The 17,500-nt window shown below is 42.6% G+C and overlaps 2 protein-coding genes across 5 annotated transcripts in view; one reads left to right on the forward strand and one right to left on the reverse strand.

Annotated features, from left to right (window-relative positions):
• LOC141770011 (GTPase IMAP family member 8-like) overlaps window positions 1–17,500 on the forward strand; it is a 41,272-nt gene that overhangs the window by 12,814 nt on the left and 10,958 nt on the right. For 2 of the 4 annotated variants that reach the window (XM_074639593.1, XM_074639590.1), the window contains exons 2-5: window positions 1–45; window positions 846–905; window positions 4,461–7,343; window positions 7,679–8,977. The exon at window positions 1–45 is cut by the window's left edge. In XM_074639593.1, the coding sequence (XP_074495694.1) occupies window positions 24–45; window positions 846–905; window positions 4,461–6,838 (2,460 nt within the window). In that variant the 5' untranslated portion in view covers window positions 1–23 and the 3' untranslated portion in view covers window positions 6,839–7,343; window positions 7,679–8,977. Of the gene's footprint in view, window positions 46–845; window positions 906–4,460; window positions 7,344–7,678; window positions 9,834–17,500 lie in introns of those variants that run through there. The other 2 variants (XM_074639591.1, XM_074639589.1) reach the window with 1 other exon arrangement.
• LOC141770015 (actin, cytoplasmic 1-like) overlaps window positions 12,085–17,500 on the reverse strand; it is a 7,315-nt gene continuing 1,899 nt past the window's right edge. The window contains exons 2-9 of the mRNA XM_074639598.1: window positions 15,597–15,721; window positions 15,388–15,516; window positions 14,289–14,399; window positions 14,104–14,188; window positions 13,671–13,832; window positions 13,313–13,504; window positions 13,002–13,183; window positions 12,085–12,649 (exon numbers count right to left, since the gene is read on the reverse strand). Coding sequence (XP_074495699.1) covers window positions 12,506–12,649; window positions 13,002–13,183; window positions 13,313–13,504; window positions 13,671–13,832; window positions 14,104–14,188; window positions 14,289–14,399; window positions 15,388–15,516; window positions 15,597–15,719 — 1,128 coding nt within the window. The 5' untranslated portion in view covers window positions 15,720–15,721 and the 3' untranslated portion in view covers window positions 12,085–12,505. The remainder of the gene's footprint in view (window positions 12,650–13,001; window positions 13,184–13,312; window positions 13,505–13,670; window positions 13,833–14,103; window positions 14,189–14,288; window positions 14,400–15,387; window positions 15,517–15,596; window positions 15,722–17,500) is intronic.

Below are 17,500 nucleotides of genomic sequence, written 5' to 3' on the forward strand. Positions count from 1 at the left end.
TCTGGTGTTTCCACGGTGACGGTATGGCAGCTGCCTCAGCATCTGGTGAGTACCATCAGATTTACAACACTAATGTGCATTAACTCTATTCAGAGGTGTTATATGTTATATGTTAAATTGAAAATAGCTGGATCTGGCTGCTGTGACCGAATGTTCCTCATCACATATCAGTCGTAAGACCACGTTTGTACCACTAGACCAGGAGTCAGCAACCTGCGTCTCTTCAGCTCCTCTCCAGTGGCTCCCTTTGGATTTATAAAAATGGAAATGAATAACTATTTTTGTGTTTACATTTTCATTTTTATTTATCATTGTTGTAGGTCTATGGTATAACGGAGTATTAGGGCCACATTGAGGAAAAAAAATATTTTATCGTAAAGTTGTGACTTTATTCTCGTAATATTACAACTTTTTTTCTCGTAAAGTTACGACTTTATTCTCGTAATATTAAAAAAAAATTTCGGAAAGTTATGACTTTATTCTCACAATATTACGACTTTTTTTCTCGTAAAATTATGACTTTATTCTCGTAAAGTTATGACTTTATTCTGTAAATCTCAGATGTTTTTTCACTCAATGTGGCCCTAATACTCCGTAGTACATTGTCTCTTTGGCCCTCACTGCATTACCCTTATTTACTATATACTTAGACTATAAACTGTGTTACCTTCATCACAATGATCACGTTTTGAGGCTCCAGACAGATTTTTTTGCCTAAAATGGCTCTTTTGATAGTAAAGGTTGCTGAGCCCTGATCTAGATGGAGACACAGCATTAACTATCTGACAGCTGGTCACAAAGGAATCTGTTGACTGAGGTTTGGTTATTTTTCTGTTTTCTTACAGAAGGAAACATGGCACGACCTCTGAGCCACAGCAGCAGCTATAACTGGCTTCCACCTGACAGTGAGTTCAACTGATCTGACTCTGTTAAGGTGTTTTATGAGGTATTCTTTAACCCTCTGAGACCCACAGTAGACCTGTTTTAGTCTTCTTTAGGGGGATCCAGGGGGTCTTTAGGGGAGATAGCAGGTCAACAGTAGATGTCACATAGAAGTGGTGAACATCATCTGAAAGCTGGGAACCTGGAGATTAATTTCAGATGCTGCTCAGCATATTTAAAATAAATTGTGAAAGTGTATAAGAGTTTAGAACATTATGATATATGATGGTCATCCCCATGCTCTATTATGTCTCATAAGTTGATACCGTTTGTTACACAGATTTGGTGCTAAATTTAGACATTTTTTACCACTGGAGAATTGATAAAAATGATCAATAACCCTCCAGAATACCACATTAAGACACCAAGACCTTGAGGAACACCAGAGAAAAAGACATGCTGTGATTTGGGATCAAAAACGTTTGACATTTGGAGATTTCTGCATTTGGATGGAAAGCCATCCATCCTCTGAATGCTCTAGGTCTCTAGTTTGATCCATCATCCTCTGAATGCTCTAGGTCTCTAGTTTGATCCATCCATCCTCTGAATGCTCTAGGTCTCTAGTTTGATCCATCCATCCTCTGAATGCTCTAGGCCTCTAGTTTGATCCATCCATCCTCTGAATGCTCTAGGTCTCTAGTTTGATCCATCCATCCTCTGAATGCTCTAGGTCTCTAGTTTGATCCATCATCCTCTGAATGCTCTAGGTCTCTAGTTTGATCCATCCATCCTCTGAATGCTCTAGGTCTCTAGTTTGATCCATCATCCTCTGAATGCTCTAGGTCTCTAGTTTGATCCATCATCCTCTGAATGCTCTAGGTCTCTAGTCTGATCCATACATCCTCTGAATGCTCTAGGTCTCTAGTTTGATCCATCCATCCTCTGAATGCTCTAGGCCTCTAGTTTGATCCATCCATCCTCTGAATGCTCCAGGTCTCTAGTCTGATCCATCATCCTCTGAATGCTCTAGGTCTCTAGTTTGATCCATCCATCCTCTGAATGCTCTAGGTCTCTAGTTTGATCCATCCATCCTCTGAATGCTCTAGGTCTCTAGTTTGATCCATCCATCTTCTGAATGCTCCAGGTCTCTAGTCTGATCCATCATCCTCTGAATGCTCTAGGTCTCTAGTTTGATCCATCCATCTTCTGAATGCTCTAGGTCTCTAGTTTGATCCATCCATCTTCTGAATGCTCTAGGTTTCTAGTTTGATCCATCCATCCTCTGAATGCTCTAGGTCTCTAGTTTGATCCATCCATCCTCTGAATGCTCTAGGTCTCTAGTTTGATCCATCCATCGTCTGAATGCTCTAGGTCTCTAGTTTGATCCATCCATCCTCTGAATGCTCTAGGTCTCTAGTTTGATCCATCCATCTTCTGAATGCTCTAGGTCTCTAGTTTGATCCATCCATCTTCTGAATGCTCTAGGTCTCTAGTTTGATCCATCCATCCTCTGAATGCTCTAGGTCTCTAGTTTGATCCATCATCCTCTGAATGCTCTAGGTCTCTAGTTTGATCCATCCATCCTCTGAATGCTCTAGGTCTCTAGTTTGATCCATCCATCCTCTGAATGCTCTAGGCCTCTAGTTTGATCCATCCATCCTCTGAATGCTCTAGGTCTCTAGTTTGATCCATCCATCCTCTGAATGCTCTAGGTCTCTAGTTTGATCCATCATCCTCTGAATGCTCTAGGTCTCTAGTTTGATCCATCCATCCTCTGAATGCTCTAGGTCTCTAGTTTGATCCATCATCCTCTGAATGCTCTAGGTCTCTAGTTTGATCCATCATCCTCTGAATGCTCTAGGTCTCTAGTCTGATCCATACATCCTCTGAATGCTCTAGGTCTCTAGTTTGATCCATCCATCCTCTGAATGCTCTAGGCCTCTAGTTTGATCCATCCATCCTCTGAATGCTCCAGGTCTCTAGTCTGATCCATCATCCTCTGAATGCTCTAGGTCTCTAGTTTGATCCATCCATCCTCTGAATGCTCTAGGTCTCTAGTTTGATCCATCCATCCTCTGAATGCTCTAGGTCTCTAGTTTGATCCATCCATCTTCTGAATGCTCCAGGTCTCTAGTCTGATCCATCATCCTCTGAATGCTCTAGGTCTCTAGTTTGATCCATCCATCTTCTGAATGCTCTAGGTCTCTAGTTTGATCCATCCATCTTCTGAATGCTCTAGGTTTCTAGTTTGATCCATCCATCCTCTGAATGCTCTAGGTCTCTAGTTTGATCCATCCATCCTCTGAATGCTCTAGGTCTCTAGTTTGATCCATCCATCTTCTGAATGCTCTAGGTCTCTAGTTTGATCCATCCATCCTCTGAATGCTCTAGGTCTCTAGTTTGATCCATCCATCTTCTGAATGCTCTAGGTCTCTAGTTTGATCCATCCATCTTCTGAATGCTCTAGGTCTCTAGTTTGATCCATCCATCCTCTGAATGCTCTAGGTCTCTAGTTTGATCCATCCATCCTCTGAATGCTCTAGGTCTCTAGTTTGATCCATCCATCCTCTGAATGCTCTAGGTCTCTAGTCTGATCCATCCATCCTCTGAATGCTCTAGGTCTTTAGTTTGTGGCTGTAAAGTTTCATGAGGCTGTGATTATCCTAGAGGTCAATGAAATGTGTCCTATGGGGACTAACATCATCACACATGAATACAGTTGGGCTCATGGGATCCACAAGAGTCTCAGCTTTACAGTGATACACAATTTATGTAATTTTAAGATTGTTTAGACTATTTTATAATTACTGAGTAGAACTTGAACTTGAATAATGTGCACCGTGCTGTCGGCAGACGAGCCGGTGCTTAGCAACCAATTTCTAAGACTTTGTCTATTGATATACCAGACAACTTGGAGATAGGCCTGTAATTTAAAGGTAGAGACTTCTCTTTGACAACATAACACTTTTTTCCGGGTCCACCGGTTAGGCCTGCCACGGTAGTCTGTGTTACCGGTGTTACACGGTGGTCGGGCACTCACCGATTACATTACGTACCCACCGTCGTTTTGCTTTATTTACAGAAATAAAACCCATTTAGTTCATTTTGGCGTATCAGCGGCATGTTATCAATACTCCGTACGGAGTCTCAGCTCAGAGTAGCAGGAGTCCGATTTCACACCGGACGAGAGAGAGTTGACAGACAAGACGATGGCGGAGGATTTGGTGTCGAAGTGAAAAGCAAATGCGCCTATTTGGCAATATTTCAGATTTGAACCCAAATGCTATGAGGGAACCGTAACGTTAATGAGGCACTCGCCACGTGGAGGACGGAGCGGTCACAGCCAGTGTGTGAGGCGGAGCGGCCCCAGGTAGACCCCCTGCGGCGCTACACATATTGAGCGTCATCTTTTCTTGTAAAATGTCCGGTGTAATCGATAACACCGGTGTTGTCACAAGTTTATTAACATCCCTACCACCAGTTAGAATTATGTTTCATCACAATCCTGTTAGATTGGTCTTCTATCAGGTCAAGTTCAGTACAGTTTCATCTTTCTAATTGAGTGTTTTCCCTTTCAGTGTCTGAGCTGAGGGTTGTTCTGCTGGGGAACAGCTGGTCTGAGAGGAGTTCAGTGGCGAACTTCATACTGGGAGAGAATAAGTTCAACACTGAGGAAGAACCAGACTGCTGTCTGATGGTCAGAGGACCGTTGAAGGAGAAAGAAATAGTTGTCATCAACACTCCAGATCTGCTGCTTCCTGACATCTCTGAAAACAAACTAAGAAAACATGTAGAAGACTGTGAGAGACTCTTTGCTCCTGGACCTCATGTGTTCCTGCTGGTTCTACAACCTGAAGACTTCATTGAGGAACACAAACTGAAGCTCTGCAGAGTCCTTCAACTCTTCGGTGATCAATCCTTTGATCATTCACTGATACTGATATCAACACCCAGAGAGGAGAGTCCAGGTTTCATGGGTAAACCAGACCAGCCCTTAAAAGACATGATGAGAATGTGTAGATACAGATACCTGAAGCAGGAGAACCTTGAACTTCTAGAGCTGTTAACACATTTGGGTCAAACTGCAAAGGAGAACAATGGAGATCATGTGAGCTGTGATGTGTTTGAGGATGAGGATGCAGGTTTGATCATGACACTAAAGTCTGAAGACATGAAACCAGCGGTAAACCTGGTTCTGTGTGGGAGGAGAGGAGCAGGGAAGACTTCAGCAGCCAAGGCCATTTTAGGTCAGACAGAGCTTCATCCAGTCTCCAGCTCATCAGAGTGTGTTAAACATCAGGGAGAGGTGTGTGGACGTCGGGTTTCTCTGGTGGAGCTTCCTGCCTTGTATGGAAAACCTCAGGAGGCAGTGATGGAGGAATCAATCAGGTGTATCTCCCTCTGTGATCCTGAGGGCGTCCATGCCTTCATCCTGGTCCTACCTGTGGGTCCCCTCACTGATGAAGACAAGGGAGAGTTGGAGACCATCCAGAACACATTCAGCTCTCCAGTCAATGACTTCACCATGATTCTGTTCACTGTGGAGTCAGATCCTACAGCTCCAGCTGTTGTTAAGTTTATAAACAAAAATAATGGCATCCAGGAGCTCTGTCAGAGTTGTGGAGGAAGATATGTTGTTCTCAACATCAAGGACCAGCAGCAGATCCCAGAGCTGTTGGACGATGTCGACAAGATGAGAGGATCCAGATGCTTCACAATGAAGATGTTTACCATGACTCAGATGGAGAAGGTTTCAAGGCTCAGAGCTGAACTGCAGGATGTGGAACAGAGAAGAGGTGCTGATGAAAATCAGAACAGAGAGTGTCTCAGGATGGTGCTGATTGGAAAGTCTGGTAGCGGTAAGGGTTCAACAGCAAACACCATTTTGGGCAACAAGCATTTCAAAACCAGAATCACCCCGAAGCCAGCAAACAAGTTTTGCCAGAAAGCAACAGGAGAGGTTGATGGACGGCCTGTTGTCGTCGTCAACACCCCCGGCTTGTTTGACACGACTGTCTCTGAAGTTCAACAGGAGATTAAAAGATGCATCAGCATGTTGTCTCCTGGACCTCACGTGTTCTTACTGGTGCTGAAGATCGGGAACTTTACACCAGAGGAGAAAGACTCCGTGGAACTGATCAAGAAATATTTTGGCAAGAAGTCTGAACATTTCATCATCATTATCTTCACCAGCGGAGATGAACTGGAAGATCAGTCATTTGAGAGTTACGTCGAAGATTGTGATGTCTTTGTCAAACAACTCATAGATGACTGTGGAGGGAGATACCAGGTCTTCAATAACAAGGATGACACAAACCGCACACAAGTCAGAGAGCTACTGACCAATGTCGAGACCATGGTGAAGGAAAATGGCGGCTGCTACGACGAAGAGATGTTTGACGACACAGAGGGATACACACAGATAGAAGTGGAGAGGGTTTTGAAAGAGAAGGAAGAAGACCTCCAGAGAAAACATCAGGAAGATTTGAAAACACTGAAAAGCAAAATCACAGAAGAGGAGAGAAAACTGAGAGCAAAACAGCTGCAGGAGAAAGACGAATGCATCAGAAAGGAACGCGAGGAGAGAAAGAAAGAACGGGAGGAAGAGGAAAGGAGACGGAAAAAACAAGAGGAAACTATGCGACAGGAATGGAGAAGAAAACTGGAAGCTTCAGAGAAAATAGTTCAATCAGAAAGAGAGCAACGAGAAAACGCAGCAAAGAGGCTGGAGCAGTTTAGAAAAGAGATGAAGAGAGATCGTGACGCCTGGGACAAGGAAAGAAAGGACACCTGGGAACGAATACATCAAGAGGATAAACAGATTCTGGAAGAGGGGAAAACAAGCTTCAGAACGCTCCAAGAAGAGTACTACTCTAAGAGAAGAAAGTGGACATATTCTGTGGTTGTGCTGCTGCTGTTTCTATTATTTCTATTATGTTATATATTTCTGAGTTAGGCATACACACACACTACGGAGGCAGGTGGTGTGGGCAGCTGAAGCCATGGTTGACATATAGTCTTTCAACCACTATTTGACTAAGGGATGTTCATAATTAACCGAAATTAAGCATTTTAACCGATTAACGCTATCGGTTAAAACGGTTAAAAGAAATATTTATAATTAATTAAAAAGCTGAGCGGCTCGTCTCTTTAAGGAGAAAAGATGGTCCACCTTAACAGCCCACCTTAAGAGGCGGAGCCGGAGTTGCAGGATACAGGAAGTCGGCTCCGTCTCTCCGGCTCGCTTGAGCGGAGCGGAGGAGTTGTAGTTTCGCAGCATTTATTCACCGACAAATAAACTGTACACACACTGCTACACCTACGATCACAGCTAGAACGCCACCAACAACCTCACACTCACCGCCAACACACGCATGGTCACTCATGCTAGAGCTGCTAATGTAGCACAAATACACACACTGTTTGTAGGACAATCGCTATCGTTAATCCGGGCAGACAGAGTGTCGTTAATCCAGACAGACAGAGTGTCGTTAATCCGGGCAGACAGAGTGTCGTTAATCCGGGCAGACAGAGTGTCGTTAATCCAGACAGACAGAGTGTCGTTAATCCGGGCAGACAGAGTGTCGTTAATCCGGGCAAACAGAGTGTCGTTAATCCAGACAGACAGAGTGTCGTTAATCCAGACAGACAGAGTGTCGTTAATCCGGGCAGACAGAGTGTCGTTAATCCAGACAGACAGAGTGTCGTTAATCCAGACAGACAGAGTGTCGTTAATCCGGGCAGACAGAGTGTCGTTAATCCGGGCAAACAGAGTGTCGTTAATCCGGGCAGACAGAGTGTCGTTAATCCGGGCAGACACACAGCTGACAACCTGCTAAACTAAACTAAATGTGCGGTGGAGACTTTTACTGGGAAAGTGGCTGCATGTCCGCGACACTACACGCAACATCGTAGCTGCTAAGTTAACGCTCCCGGACGCTGAACTGGGTTCTCAGTTGTCTGTTGTGCTCGTACACTGCAGCTGGCACGAGGCACAACTCTTGTTGTTAACGGTTAATAATCGGTCAACGAGGGTCGGTTATCGGTTAAGAACATTTTTCAAAATGAGCATCCCTAATTTGACTATTTGTTATGACATTGATGTTCTTTTTGTTACGTTTCTTTATTAAGTTAAAGAACTACAAAGTTTGGAACATTTTTGAGTTTGTTAAACATCCATCCATCCATTACCTTCCACTTATCCGGGGCCGGGTCGCGGGGCCGGGTCTCAGGGGCAGCAGGCTTAGCAGGGAATTCCAGACGTCCCTTTCCCCAGCAACGTTTTCCAGCTCTTCCTGGGGGACCCCGAGGCGTTCCCAGACCAGACGAGATATATAATCTCTCCAGCGTGTTCTGGGTCTACCCCGGGGCCTCTTACCAGCTGGACGTGCCCAGAAAAACCTCCAAAGGGAGGCGTCCGAACCACCTCAGCTGGCCCCCTTTCGACGCAAAGGAGCAGCGCCTCTACTCCGAGATCCCTCCGGATGTCTGAGCTCCTCATCCTCTCTCTAAGGCTGAGCCCAGCCAACCTACGAAGGAAGCTCATTTCGGCCGCTTATATCCGCGACCTCATTCTTTCGGTCACTACCCAAAGCTCATGGCCATAGGTGAGGGTTGGAACGTAGATGGACCAGTAAATCGAGAGCTTTGCCTTCCGGTTCAGCTCTCTTTTCACCACAACGGTCCAGTACAGCATCTACATAATTGCGGACACTGAACCGCCTGTCTGCTTGTCCACTCATGAACAAGACCCAGAGATTCTAAAACTCCCTCGCTTGGGGCAAAGACTCACTCCCCACCTGGAGGGCCAAGTCCACCGGTTTCCGGCAGAGAACCATGGCCTCAGACTTGAAGGTACTGACTCTCATCCCTACCGCTTCGCACTCGGCTGCAAAAAGTGCCAGTGTGCTGCTGAAGGTCACGGTCCGATGAAGCCAGCAGAACCACATCATCTGCAAAGAACAGAGACGCAACACCCGCTGTAAACGTGTTTGACTTGGTGCCGAGTATACGGACGCAGCTCTCACTTTGGTTATACAAGGACCGGATGGCTCGTAACAACGGCCCCGGTACATAGATTTTGTCACGCTGAATAGTAATACTTGTTTAAACTTGGAACATCCTTCTCCGAGCTGCATGTAAGCAAACATGCACAAGAATTGTTGTTGTTGTTTTTTTTGAGTAATCCTTTAACGTTTATGGTTTTTTCCCGTTTCCGCCTCCCTATATGAAGTCGGATCCCGTAGAGGCGTTTACTTGCAACCATAATTCCAACTGTAACCTTAGAATGTTATATGATTCACTGTGTTAGTTGTTTATTTGTATATCTACTGAAGTTGTGTTTGCTGTTTCAGTTCAGAATATCAGTGTACCCGGTTAGGGCCGAACTGAATATATGTATTCATTGTGTGCAATATTAATGCCTATCATGCAATATTACTTCCTTTTCTGTTTTTTAGCTTACTTTAAAAATCTTTTTATACTTTTTTATTTTACTTATCTTGAAATAGTACTTTTTATTTCATACACTTGAACTTGTTGTAATTTTTAGCAATCTCTGACACAAGAATTACCGTCGGGATTAATAAAGTTGTATCTTATCTTATCTTATCTTATCTTATAAAGGTAAAATTAAAAGAAAATGGATTTATATTTAATAATTTAAGAACGTAGATGAATATGTGACATGTATGAAAAATATTGATATATCCATCCATGTAAGGCGAGCTCACCTCGTAGCCCGTCTGTGTAACATTACTTTATATTCTATGTAGCCACAGATCATCATCAGTCATTGATTAGTTGTGTTATTGTTCTGTCATGAGCTCTCTTATCTGACGCCTTCACAATTCTGATAAAAATGCATTTTTGTTTCCCGTGTAATGCTATAACCCATGATAAATCTTGACTGCAACTATTCACATGAAATAAATCTTAATTTTCAAACAGTCCTGGTAATTGTGAAAAAGAAATTGTGCAATACACCCATATTTGAAGCTGATAAGAGACACATATGTGGAAGTAGGAAAAAATGCAGTTGTCCTGTGAAAATAACAAAATAGTTTTTTCTTATTTTAGTTTTTTACTGTTACTCAGCTCCTGTCTGATTGTTCCTGAAGCAGCTGCAGAATGTGGACCGTCGGGTTTGGCAGATGTCAGCTTTGTGATTAGCATCAATGAAGGCAGCAGGTTATCACTGATGTCTCTGCATACTGGGCCCACATTGTGCAGCGTTACGTGAGAATAGGTGAGTTTCACTCAGACAAATGCAAACTAGATGATGGTGATGAAGAAGAGGCCTGAACAGACAAGTTAGCTAAAGATATTCACTTTAAACTTTCTGTTTTTAAGCACCTTGTTGGCTCTTTAAAAATGCATTTTTTTCTCCAAACAAAGAGCAGCTTTATTTTTCTATGGATGTGTTTTGTGAACATTAAAGAAGCAATGCTTTGGTAAATTTTAGATGTTTAATATAGCTTAATCTTAACTGTCTGAACGTAGAGCAATGTTAGGCCCACTTTATTAAAATATGAGGCAGGTGTTATTCTAAATATTTTTCTCATTGCCAAAAAATCCCCACATAACCCCCCATAAAACCACAATTTGTAATTTTTACAATTTCTTTTCTATGCGTTAAACAAATATAACACCTCATCTTCCTCGGTTTTACCGTCTACATTCCTGAGATGCAGGACTCTGGCTTTGAATAAGACTAAATGAAAGTGCCATTTAATTCAAATTAACATGTACTTGAATTGATGTGTTATGCTTTGCTAACACATGTTCTAATAACAGGAAGTTGTTGACGTAACAAATCAAACCAAAGCAAGTTTAAATAATTATAAGATGTAGATCAAAACCGTCTCTTTATATTAATCTCTTGGTGAGATCTTGCCAGCCTACATATGGATTATTTCTATATATGCATATTATACGTCCCCAGAGACCTTAAACAGAAATTTGGGTGCACACTAATGTTCATGTATCAGTAATCCTTATATCTTTTAATAGGCCTATATGTTTTTAATCTACTTAAAGTGTATTACACCTTTTAACGTCACATGTTGAGATCAATCATATCCATTCATTTACTGTGTAGTAAGTACACACATATATCTACATATATATAGGCCTGTCTGTTGTAGTGTTTGTACACCTACATGTTATGATAACAAGGTGTATCTCTGTTGTGTAATCGGTTTGTTCATTTTAACTCAGTGGTTTATATCATATCGGTGTTTAGTACCGTTCTGCAGCGGATGAAGTTCATTTGGTGTTTCTGTGTTAATTATATTTTTGATTATCACATAAAAAGATGACATCAAATTATGCTTCTATTCTCTTTAAGGTAAGAGCTGCCTTTGTCCTTAAAGACTAAATACAGTCATTTAATGAATTCAGGTACGGCGTTTTTTAAATTAAATATTTGCCTCAAGTGTTTTGATCAGGGATGTTGCTGTTAACACGTCTTAAACCTCTTGGCACCAGGACGGCCCATTCGAGTCCATTTAAGGTTTCAAAGAATAAATAAGGAGCGTCCATCAGAGTACGGTTAGACAACTTAGGGACAATGGAAGAAATCTTTAGAATTGACAAAATACATCAATATATCGGAAAGTATGTAGGTGGAAAAGGGTGTGGCCAAATTCAGATATTGTATTTGGAACACAGGAGGGAAAAATATAGAATTACTTTTTCACTGAATCAAAACTTTAGCACCACCATGTGGCCATTTATGGATCAAAAGGCAAGAACGTTTAAAGATTTACCCTTTTATTGCATTTCTTTATTTAAAAGACACGAGGTGTAGGTTTGGCTTTGAAAGTTTTTCAAAAAACAAAGTTAATGCCATTCCTGCATTTTTTTTTTAATGAAGCTGGTTATTAAACTTTCCAAATTAATGTTTAATAAAATTAGAAATGCCATGCACATTGCAGTATAATGACATTTGGTCATTATTTTTCAGTCAAGAGTACTCTCCTTTACTGCAATCTTAATTCTGGCATATTGTTAGGAGAATGACTAAACACAGAAAGTGATCTAGGAGTAGATTCACCTGAAGGTTTTTAGTGTGTAAATCAAACTGAAGGCAATGATTATGTGCTTTGATGTAAAGCATCTGTAGTGATAGGAAAACCTCAAATGCACAAAACACATTTTAAGATTTGTGAAACTCATAACAAATAACGACAAGAGAAGTTGTAAATATCAAAATGTTGGCATTTTATTGATCAGGACACACTCCTGTTGAATATTGACACAACTCGACTCCGACAGAGTGAAATCGACAGAACGGCCGAGGAGAAAAGCAGAAAAGCAGAATGTTGATGTGCAAATTTATTGCATTCGGTTGTGAAAGAGGTAGAAAGACACGGGTAGAAAGAGATGTTTAGTGATAATACTGTTTGTTTTCTTTGACCATCAGTAGTTAATCACCAGAAGGAGTGAAAGTTGTGAGCAGAATTCGAGGAACATGTTCAGGAATGGTGTTTGTAGGAGGTTCAGCGAGTTGCTGCTCCGTTAGTCTGTTCACTCAAGATAAACCAGAGACCGTCCGAGTTGGATGGAGCAGTTGGAAAGCATGGCAACGTCCCCGCCGGGGCAGAAGAGGACGTGGAGCTTTCTAGAAGCACTTGCGGTGGACAATGGAGGGGCCGGACTCGTCGTACTCCTGCTTGCTGATCCACATCTGCTGGAAGGTGGAGAGGGAGGCCAGGATGGAGCCGCCGATCCAGACGGAGTACTTCCTCTCTGGGGGAGCGATGATCTGGAGAGGAGGAGAAAAACAGGTGGGAAGCATGGTTAATATCTACAGCAAAAGCCTTAATGTACTCTTATTTAAGATTTCTGGACTTGCAAAAAAATATTACAGGTTTTTATTACACGTCAAAGCCAATTCACCCTCAAGTTAAACTGATAATGTGACATTAAACTGAATGTTTGTTCTCTGTAGATTTCAGATCAGATACTCTAGTTAGTCCACTGGGGGGCAGTACAGCCTTTAAAGACCAAGTCAGGAGACAACACCTTGACGTTGGACCTGCAAGCAGGCTGAAGGACTAAAGAGTTATATCTACTGGACCCTTTCCCTTCATTAACCTTAGTGAAAGAATAACTACCTTGATTTTCATGGTGGGTGGGGCCAGGGCGGTGATCTCTTTCTGCATGCGGTCAGCGATGCCTGGGAACATGGTGGTGCCACCGGACAGCACGGTGTTGGCGTACAGGTCCTTACGGATGTCCACGTCGCACTTCATGATGCTGTTGTAGGTCGTCTCGTGGATGCCACACGACTCCATTCCTGAACACACGGACGGAACAAGAGTTCATTTAGTGTTCAGTTCAACTCTAATGTTCATTTCTAGCTCAGACCAGACTCAAAGGACTAGGCAGTTTGTTTTTTAATTATTTAAAGTCCGTGTTAACCCACCAAGGAATGAAGGCTGCATCATCGCCTCGGGGCAGCGGAACCGCTCGTTGCCGATGGTGATGACCTGTCCGTCGGGAAGCTCGTAGCTCTTCTCCAGAGAGGAAGAGGAAGATGCCGTCTGCATCTCCTGCTCGAAGTCCAGAGCCACGTAGCATAGCTTCTCCTTAATGTCGCGCACGATCTCACGCTCGGCTGGAGTTCAAGAGTGGAAATATTTGAGTTGCAAAAGGACAAAAACAAGATGCAAATATTCAGGAAGACATTCAGGAGCGTCGCCTCTCGACCTTAGACTTCAAGTTAGAGGCTCCAGATTATAAATTGGGCGTATAGCGTTTGTTTAAGGGAGTAAAACTCGTACCAGTGGTGGTGAAACTGTAGCCTCTCTCAGTGAGGATCTTCATCAGATAGTCAGTCAGATCTCTGCCAGCCAGATCCAGACGGAGGATGGCGTGAGGCAGAGCGTAACCCTCGTAGATGGGCACAGTGTGGCTGACACCGTCACCGGAGTCCATCACAATACCTGCAAGACAGAAAACACCCAATTACAAAAAGGAAAAGACTTTTCTGGTCAGTCTGATCAGCAATAGTCATCGTTCAACCCTGAAACGTGTTCGGCTGCAGTCCCTTTAATGGCCACTAGATGTTGCACCAAGAGCACAGACTACTGAATGAATAACCCAACATGTTGGGAAATACAAGTTATTTTGGATGTAAGAAGTCTGAATTTGTCATAAATTGGCTTTTGATGGACAAAGATGTTCTAGTTTAGAGAGAAATGTTTGAGTTCTCACCTGTGGTACGACCGGAGGCGTACAGGGACAGGACGGCCTGGATGGCCACATACATGGCAGGAGTGTTGAAGGTCTCGAACATGATCTGGACCAAAGAGAAAACACAACAGGTGTTCACTGCTGAAGACCAAAACAAAAAAACCTGTAGCTCATTCCAACTGGTTTTGAAGAAAGCGTGAACACACCTGTGTCATCTTCTCCCTGTTGGCCTTGGGGTTGAGTGGAGCTTCAGTCAGCAGGACTGGATGCTCCTCAGGTGCAACACGGAGCTCGTTGTAGAAGGTGTGATGCCAGATCTGCAGGACAGAGATTCTTACACATCAATATTATGCTGAAGTGGGCCATTCTGCATTATGAGTGAGTTTACTCTCAGTACTGTTAAGTAAAGGTTTTTGCAGGACTTTCTTGTAAAACAGTATTTCTTCACGATGGTAATGCTACTCTTACTTAAAGGTGCATCTAGCGGTGAGGTTGCAGATTGCAACCAACTGAGACCTTATTGAATTTCTCCCGTGTGCCAAGCATGTAGGAGAACTACGGTGGCTGACGCGAAAACATGTATGACCCTCTCTAGAGCCAGTGTTTGGTTTGTCTGTTCTGAGCTACTGTAGAAACATGGCAGCCAACTCTCCATGTAGATCATGGATGTATAAAGAGAACTGGATCCAGCGTTGGAGGCGGGGCCCAACATTCATTCCTATGAAATTTGCTCATAGGAGCATGAAGCCAAAATGGCTCGACTTCCAACTGGAAAAGTACCCGGATCTTGCGACGATCTTCCGCATCCATTGGGCCCATGGAGCAGGTGCAGTAGCGTCCGCTCGGTCACGGGGTCAAAGCCGTCGTCACGGCTTGCTAACTCCGCCCCCCAGCCCTCGCTCCAGAGTTCATTCACATGAACGGAGGAAGGGAAATAACTCTTGATTCAGCTATTAGTGCATTTTACAACATTTAGGACCTAATGATTTAAAAAAGGACTTTTAGAGTATTCATACTGGGAAGTTGATTCACCTAAAAAAAAAATTAAAAAAAATGATCTGCTGAGTTACAGACGTCTCTTTCCCAATGTAAGTCTATGGGAAAAAGTATTTTTTGGGCCCAATGGCATCACCTGACCGACAGTTTTTTTTGTTGGTGAATAAATGCTACAACTCCTCAAGACCTAAGCCAACTTCCCGTATCCTGCAACACCGGCTCAGACTCTCTTAAGGTGGACTGTTAAGTTGGACCAGATTTTCTCTGAGCTGAGCTCCAGGTGTGTAAACGTGATGTAAATGTCTTTACCTTCTCCATGTCGTCCCAGTTGGTGACGATGCCGTGCTCGATGGGGTACTTCAGGGTCAGGATGCCTCTCTTGCTCTGGGCTTCGTCTCCCACGTAGCTGTCCTTCTGTCCCATTCCCACCATCACACCCTGCACACAAACACCTTTACAGTCACACTGCGTTTACCTGGTGGGTTAGACTTTAAACGTCATCATGCTGGCGTTGGTACCTGATGTCTGGGGCGACCGACGATGGAGGGGAAGACGGCGCGGGGGGCGTCGTCACCGGCGAAACCGGCCTTGCACATGCCGGAGCCATTGTCAACAACCAGGGCAGCAACGTCGTCTTCCATTTCTGAAAGCAAACATTTACATTAAAGCTTATTTTTCTCCCATAATGCACCATAAATAGTTCCTGTGGTCTCAGTAAACTCTTTATAGTTAATCACCTGTAAACTGAATTAATAAATGATCCATGAGTTTTGGTATCGATACAAAACGCTCAAAAACAGCACAGTGGATAAAAGAAATAATTTTTAAGCATAATAAGAAGCTTTAACCGTTTTAAGAAAATGTGTCAGAAAAGTGTGGAAGTGACCGGGATCATTATTTTATGTGTAAGGAAACATCAGGCTGGACTTAAGCATTGTTTTCTTAACTTCGTAAAACTAAATGTAACAAATACATATAAATTTGTTTTAATTTATTTTTTATTTTACACAAATTGAATTTGTATTCATTATTAAAGTAATAAATAGTACACCAGTAACTTGGTAAAAAAAAAATATCTTTAAAATTACCCGATACCCATAACACACCATAAATAGCTGATAATTATTTAAAGTAAGGGTTTTTAAAACCATAAATAATACCAGAAGTTTAGTCAGAAATAAGCGGTTATGTAATGTTTTCCTGCCGGCTCACTACTGACTTCTGGAAACTCCACGGTTACAAAATCCAGAGTAGTGATGCAACACCATCCGGTATGACGAGGAGTCTCCAAGTTGCACAAACTTCTCAGCTCTGATTTCAACACACTTAAAGTGAAATTAACAAAAACAGAAACGTGCATCCACATATTATTCTGATGCAGGTCACTGGGATGACCGTTGTTTTTTTTTTGTGGGCCCTTCAAGTCGTCCAACCTGATAACCCATGTGACTTTTTTTTAACCCTTTCAGATCCCCTTACCAATCGAATGGACTTTCTACCGTCATCTGACTCCACCCAAATGCAACAACTGATTTGACTGGATGTCTATAAGTCAATCAAGTGGTCCACATCATCAGGTAGAGCCACACCCTCGCTTTCAGCAAGCATGGCCGACCGGACACGAGTCTCAGGGTATGACACTAACTGGAGCTGCGGTCGTGCGTTGTGATTTGCTCAAATTTCGGCGAGTGCAGATCATATTTTACTGCACATCATATTTTACTGCACATGTTGATGAAGCAGCCTTTTTCCAATAGGCCTTGTAGGCGACGAGGAAGTGTAAGGTGAACTTTTATCCATTAATCATTTGGTTAAAAGTACATAATTTGTGTTAAATGTTATATTATTCATACAAGATTGATTGTTTCTAATGATTAAAAATATCCGTCCAAGGGGATGTTTGAAGCTGATCATGCATCCTATTGATTATATTCACTATCTAACTCCAGAAAACAGGATGTTTAGAGTACAACATATGCAATGTGTTTTTAAAGCATCACTTTATTCATGATCAGTCACTAACCATGAAAATAAATGTGTTTAATATATATATATAAATAAAATGATTTAGGAGTGCATTGTGAGTAGCTAATAAGTCGCTTCAAGACATTTCCAACAAGTCCTGACAGGACATGAACCACTCCCGTTTAGCAAACTCTACACAACTCTTCAGCAACATCTTTATGCTTTTATGATGCAAAATGCATTTAACATCTTTAACTGCACCCTTTTTACGTTGAGGAGTTTATCTGCAGCGTGCAGTCGGTTATAGAGCGACAAAGTGAATGAAGTTGTGGTAATTCAGGTTTAGTTGAGGGTCTGAAACGGGTTGATGCAGTAAAAGGAGCAGCCATCCCCTCAGGACATTCACACACAACTGGAACTGTTACGCAACTCAAACTAAAATGTAAGAATTCCCCCA

This window comes from Sebastes fasciatus, chromosome 6 (assembly GCF_043250625.1).
Source record: "Sebastes fasciatus isolate fSebFas1 chromosome 6, fSebFas1.pri, whole genome shotgun sequence".
Taxonomy (NCBI): domain Eukaryota; kingdom Metazoa; phylum Chordata; class Actinopteri; order Perciformes; family Sebastidae; genus Sebastes; species Sebastes fasciatus.